This window comes from Polypterus senegalus, chromosome 10 (genome assembly GCF_016835505.1).
Source record: "Polypterus senegalus isolate Bchr_013 chromosome 10, ASM1683550v1, whole genome shotgun sequence".
NCBI classification, from domain to species: domain Eukaryota; kingdom Metazoa; phylum Chordata; class Cladistia; order Polypteriformes; family Polypteridae; genus Polypterus; species Polypterus senegalus.
The window spans coordinates 22,154,517-22,161,286 of record NC_053163.1 but is presented as its reverse complement, the minus strand read 5'-3'; the positions used below and the strand labels follow the sequence as shown (position 1 = coordinate 22,161,286).

General features: G+C 37.7%; 1 protein-coding gene across 1 annotated transcript; it reads right to left on the bottom strand.

The window, feature by feature from the left end:
- Positions 1–339: 339 nt before the first annotated feature.
- rbx1 (ring-box 1, E3 ubiquitin protein ligase) lies at positions 340–6,025 on the bottom strand. Its single transcript, XM_039765502.1, has 5 exons — positions 5,904–6,025; positions 2,353–2,431; positions 1,204–1,274; positions 785–870; positions 340–604 (listed from the first exon to the last, which is right to left on the bottom strand). Exons 1-5 carry the CDS (start codon positions 5,979–5,981, stop codon positions 592–594), a joined length of 327 nt encoding a protein of 108 aa, XP_039621436.1. The 5' UTR covers positions 5,982–6,025; the 3' UTR covers positions 340–591.
- Between the last annotated feature and the right edge of the window lie 745 nt (positions 6,026–6,770).

Below are 6,770 nucleotides of genomic sequence, written 5' to 3'. Positions count from 1 at the left end.
TGTTTGGTGTTTTGAGTTAATACAACATTCTTTTGGACATACACAGGAACTTATGACAGCGTTCACCTTGTCATGACTTTTGGGGTCAAGTTTCAAAATCTGAAGTGTTAGTCATTAAGAGTACTTAAACACTTTGTCATTTTGAGATAACTGAAACAGCATTTTAGACAACCTTTTGAAGTATTCATGAATGGAGTGCCATATATAACTAATTCCTTGTTGGGCTTCCTTTATGCACTACAAGCCAGAATATTTTTTTGTTGGGGTTTGACGCTAGAATGAAATTTACCAAGTAACAGTCCAACTCTACTAGATCCAAATGATAAAATCTGAAGCATGTCTGCTTATTTAACTATTTAAAGTGATTGAAAAAATTTTAATCATGTTTCATGACAGCCCACTACAGACAAAGTAAATTATTCCATCTAGATTTATATATGAAAATGGTTTAAGGAGTAAGGGAATTCTTTATTAAAATAAAAAAAAAAGTTTTTTTTAAATCAAAACCAAACATTAACCACAATGGAATCAGTATCTAATTAAATGCAGTCTATAAGCAATAAGTAACATTCATAAATAGGCTCTTCACATCTAGTGTCCATACCTGGTGGAAAAGGAAAAAAAGCATGTGTCACTTCTACAAACAGTGGTATTAAACACTTAGGTAACAAATTAAGTTCATGCATTGTTCAACATAGTGAAGTAAGAGATTGATTAAAAAAAACTTCAGATTAGAGGACTTCATTTTTTTCCACTTTTAAAAATTATTTTTTTTTTGACTTACTTCTGAAATTCCCACTCCCGATTATCCAGAGGACAGACTTGTCGAGTCTTCAGCCAGCGGGAAATACAGTGAAAATGAAATGCATGCTAAACAGTAAGAAAAAAGCAAAGTAAAAATCAAAAGGATTCTGTATTTTTTTTTTTTTTTTCCTTTATTTCGCCTTATATAATTTCTTGTATTTAGGAATTTTTTAGTTTTCGCATACCCCTTGAGGTCAGAGAGCAGGGTCAGCTATTGTACAGCACCCCTGGAGCAATTGAAAGTTAAGGGCCTTGTTCAAGAACCCAGCAGAGTAGGATTTCTTTTGGCAGTGTTTCGAACCGGCAACCTTCAGGATACCGGCACAGATCCTTAGCCTCAGAGCCACAACTCCTCCCCCCTTATATTCTTTGGGAATATAACTGGATTTAAGCACTTACATTACATACTCCCCATGCAACTGTGCACTCCTCCGAGGTAGCAGAAGCTTGATTGGCTTGACACTCAATACCTGATGACAAATTGGCAAAACAAGGCTTTTAAAACAGCTAGCATTAAACGGTTTACATTTTGAGTAAAGAGTTTCTAAAAACGTAAAAGCATAAAGAAAAATCTCTTGCTTGATAATTTTACAAACATCCACGCCTCCCTAAAAAAGCAACCGAATAAAACATTTTCAGGAAATGGGTTAGGAGCATGCATGGATAGCGGCTGACATCTCAGTACCACACTTCAATTTATGGGATTCGAACCAGCAACCGTCAAACTGCCAACACAGATCCCTAACATTTCAGGAAATAGCTTTAAATTAAGTAAAATGCCTACATTTGCTTTAATAAAACAAACTCTTAAAAACTAACGCAAGTAGAATACAGAAATGTATATATTTTACAGAATTAGTTAATTGTCTATAACATTCCATACCTAATGTAAGTCATAACTTTAATAACCCTCTAATAATTTTATTTATATTGCGCTTTACATTTAACAATCATAAAAGTACTACAAAATAAGAATAAATTAACAAAATAATCTATAGAAATAATTTAACAAAATGCCTTTCTAAAAAGATAAGTTTTTAGGTTTCGTTTAAAAGCATCAGTTGACTGTGGCTAATATTTTAGCACTTGCTGTTGTCATTACAATGGAGAAATAAAGATGGAATGAAAAAGGTGGTCTGACCTGCTTCAAAAGACTGCATAACGTAATCTTTTTAGTTAGCCAATAAAAGGTGTCATTTTGCTTGACTTGTCATTGCATCCATATAATGGCTAACACAGTACAACACTCTACTACGATAAGTAAAGTTTTCAAACAGTGATAGAATTTATAAATAACAAAAATTTTACAACTGAACCACCATTAATATTTTCTGTTTAGAATTAAAAATGTAAATCAGCTCAAACTAGTTTTATAAAAATTCAGAAAAGCAGCCATGATTTAACAGTTGAAACAATAACATTATAAAGTATGTCTGCATTAAACTCTAGAACACACAAATACCCATGGCCTTCTCTCTTTCTACACTCTTAATAAATGTTTAAAATGGAACTGCTAAGTGCTCATCATAAATACAGAATAATACTTACAAAGATCCATTATATGATTCCTACAGATGGCACAATTGTCCACAACAATATCCCAAGCCCAAAGTGCTACAGCATTCCACTGCAACAAAAAAATTAAAAATAAGTGAAACAGAAGCTCCAGACAGCACAACATATATAAACAAATTACCTTTAAAATATATTAAATTCCTTTTATTGGCATTAGTAAGAATATACAATAAAATATTCTACACTGAACTTGACACCTTCCCTGCCTTTCTCCCTAGGTAACTGACGTTTTTAATTTCACAGACATTAGAAGGGATGAACACATCATTGTGGTTATAAAAAAAAAGTTAAGTGTGATTAAACAAATTTTAAAAATAAGTTAACACAAATACAGATAGCTTTAGTACATGAATGACACAAAAATTAAGAATTTTTGCTAGAATGTTCCACAACCAAAATGAAGAATGTGTTAATTCCACACGGACATCTTCAGGAATCGATTATTTAACCCAACCGAGATGGCTACCAGAGTGAGTGTGGCCAATAATTACATTCTGTGTCGAATTCTTGACTCAAGTCCAGTTTCAGGCCTACAATCCTTTACAGCCTTATGTTTTTGAGGGAACATATGCACTGCTAAATGAAGACTAATGCAGCAAAGGCAAGGATGCCTTAAGTGAATGCACTACAGAACTGAACCAGCACTGATCAGGACACTAAACTATTCAAGTTGATTGCAAAAAGAACAAATGCCGTTGACTTACCTCCGAGTAATCAGACACCATATATTTATGTTTATTCAGTTATTCACAGGGCAGCATGGTGCCGCAGTGGGTAGCGCTGCTGCCTCGCAGTTAGGAGACCCAGGTTCGCTTCCCGGGTCCTCCCTGCGTGGAGTTTGCATGTTCTCCCCGTGTCTGCGTGGGTTTCCTCCCACAGTCCAAAGACATGTAGGTTAGGTGCAGTGGCGATCCTAAATTGTCCATAGTGTGTTCTTGGTGGGTGTGTGTGCCCTGCCCTGCTCAGGTTTGTTCCTGCCTTGTGCCCGGTGTTGGCTGGGAATGGCTCCAGCAGACCTCCGTGACACTGTGTTAGGATATAGCGGGTTGGAGAATGACTGACAGTTATTCACAATATGAATATTCATTTAAAACAATGATCAGTATTATTCATTACTTTTTTTGAATTTCTTATTTAGTCTCTTGCCTTCAAGACACTATCCCTCCACTTGTTAAAATTGAATATATGAATACTTGAAGTGCTTTATTTATGTTTTATTACATGAATATTATTCTGAGGTGAAGCTGCTGAATAAGGGTGCCAGGAGTTTAAATAAAAAACACACACCAGGAAGCAGAATATGCCTCCCATTATGTGTTAAGGAATCCGCTCTGGTTACATTTCATTGTACAAGGGGGATTCAGGCTAAAGTTAGAAAATGGGACTTATTAGGAAATGGAATGAACCTTAACAAAACTGATCATGTCATTTCTCAGTGTAGTGTCCACCCTTCAATACACTTGTGCCACACCTGCCTGAAAGTACCAGGATTCCAGCAGAAGAAAAGGTTTTGTCTTGTCCTCACAACAACTAGTGCACCAGAGTTACTGTAGGACACTACATGCAGAGGGGTACTACAGTCACTAGTTCGTTATTGTGACTTGCTGGAGAACAAAGTGAAGCCTGCTATTCAATCCAAGAGGAGAGGACTGCTGTCTCAAGGGGTACTTTTGCTGCAGGACAATGCCCGCCCGCCAACACACTGCTAAGAACACCAAGGCTTGTCTTGACGTATTGCCACATTCTCTTTATTCACCAGATTTGGCACCGTGTGATTTCCACCTTTTTGGACCACTAAAAAAAAACCATCTGGGTGGTCGTCGATTCAAGACAGACAGTGAAGAAAGCCGTGCACAAAACCTTTTATTCTGCTGGGATCCGGGCACTTCCGGGCTGGTGTGGCACAAGTGCATTGAGAAGGGTGGAGACGACATTGAGAAATGACATGTTCAGTTTTGTGAAAGTTCGTTCCATTTTCTGATCTTAGCTCGGCACCCCCACCAATTTTAGCTTTACAAAAAAATGGCTCTGTTACAAGTAGTAATCGAAACAGTTAGCAATCAATAACAAACGCTCAACATTAAATATTTCTTCTAAATGGCACCAAAAAAAAAACCAACACTTACAGATTATTATTTCCCACGTTCATCTTATAGAACATACAAGTAATTTGGACGTTTGACACTCTGATGATTACAAAGTACCATTCTTAATAATCTGTCCCTAAGAAGGGGAAACCTTTGAATCAATGCAAGAATATTGAAGTATTCCTGTTATTAATATTTCTCAGTGTATTATTAAATGTTTTACTTGTTCAGCAAACACCTTTATCCAAGTCAACTTACAACATTTAAGATACAAATGATTACATTTATTTTGTTTTTCGAATTGGAGCAACAGGCAGGTGCAATGACTTCTAGCAGGATTTGAACCACAACCACAGGGTTTGAAGTCCAAAGCCTTGACCACTACACCGCACTGTACATAACTGATGCCATACTGTTATGCCACCTATAAACTAGAGTCATCTATCCAATAACCACGTTAACAAAATGAGTATTTCTTTTAAAGATAACCTGAATGCACTGGTCATCTTCTTGCCATAAGCCTGATTTTGCCTATACAGGTTTTCTTTACCACAATCTAACTAGAACATGGATGGAATGGTACAGAATGACTGAAAGGACCCACTTTCCTTGTATAAATCAGTTATAGCACCGTGCCTCATTTTTTAAAAAACTTTTGAAAACTATGAATAAGACATGAATGCGTCAAGGTTACAATCAGTGACGTTTCGTAGAAACCTCAACACCCACCCCGGCCTCCATTTTTGCTATTCAAATGATAACTTGGTCACACGTACACCTCATTTTTCCTCAGGTCTTAATTTTGATTGGATTAGACGAGATACGAAAATGATTGGGTCGTTAAGCAAACTGATCTCACATAAACTACAAACATACATTTTTAACAAGTCTAAAAAAATGATCTGGTCCCAAAGACCACCGAGCTATAGGGGGGAGTACCTGACAACGACTGCATTTGCTGGTTTAGTTTCTCGAGTCCAAGGATAACACATAATCAGAAATGACAACTCCAGGAACGTCTTAAAAAGCAATCGGAATTCCATTCCATCGATTAAGGAAAACATGAAAATGAGGGGACTAATTACCTGCATGAACAATCAAACGTTTTATTCTTTTTCCCCCAAATAATGTTAAGGGGCGGAGTTATCATTAACGTCAATAACCTGCGACCACTGTGTTTTCCGTATCCTCCTCCCCCCCATAAAAAAATGTAAAACATGCTGAAAAAAACATAAATATGTATAGAACCTTAAGTGATATTTATCGTAAAACAATTATTTAAAGAAAAAACGAACTATATAGGCAAACCCCTGACGCTGAACCTCGATTGTAAAGCTACGTAGAATAACGCATCTTATTAAAAATGCTGGACAAAAAACGTTTCACGTAGACGACATGAGGATCGTTTTCCTTCGACACACTCGCACTCGGACTCGCCTTTTTCACTTCAAAGCGTTTCTTGCTAGCGCTGCTGTTGGCGCCGCTCGGGGTATCCACGTCCATCGCGGCCGCCATCTTGTCGTGTGAAGCCCACTTTTAGCTGCGCGCGCATAACCCCTGGGCGCGACTGTCTTAAAGGGCGGGTGCTCGACACGCGCGGATTAAGGTCGGCTTAAGCGATGACGTCACTAGAAAGCACGGACATCTTGAGAGTTGAGACCGGCTGAAGACTACAGAATGCCGCAGGTCTCCTTGGGTTGAAACTGATGTAAAATTCGCAGTTGCACCAGGGAAGCTTGAATCACACGAGCGTGAAAAATTAAATATTGTTTTACAGTAAAGCCTACTGAACGTAATTCTTAATGTTGGTGGAAATCAGGGCACCCTTGCTTCCAAATTTATGTGAGATTCCAGCATTTTAAGATTGCGGTAAATGAAATGTGCAGTGTTGCCAACTTGGCGACTTTGTTGGTGTACCTAGCGATTTTACTTTTAAGGAGCCTAGCGATATTTTCAGCGACTTGACATAAGCGACTTTATTTATTTTTTTATTTTCTCAGGTTGCTGACAGCAGCTCATGTAAAAAGCTGATCTCTCTGCAGTTGGACAGATCGCAGTTGAAAATCCCCGCAGTGTACAATGAGCTGCATTTGCTCAAGTCAGAGAGACTAACGGCCACTCATTAAATGGCAAGTGTTGCTCTACCCGAGAAATAACCATTTTTTGTCCGTAACTTGAAATGATTGAGGTAATAACGACGCTAAATTTTTCAAAAAGCGAGCGGTTCACTTCTTTCCCATTTCAGTTTCAGCAAGTGGCATCTAATCAATAACGAAAATGTGTCATACACAGGCGGCCCGTTAT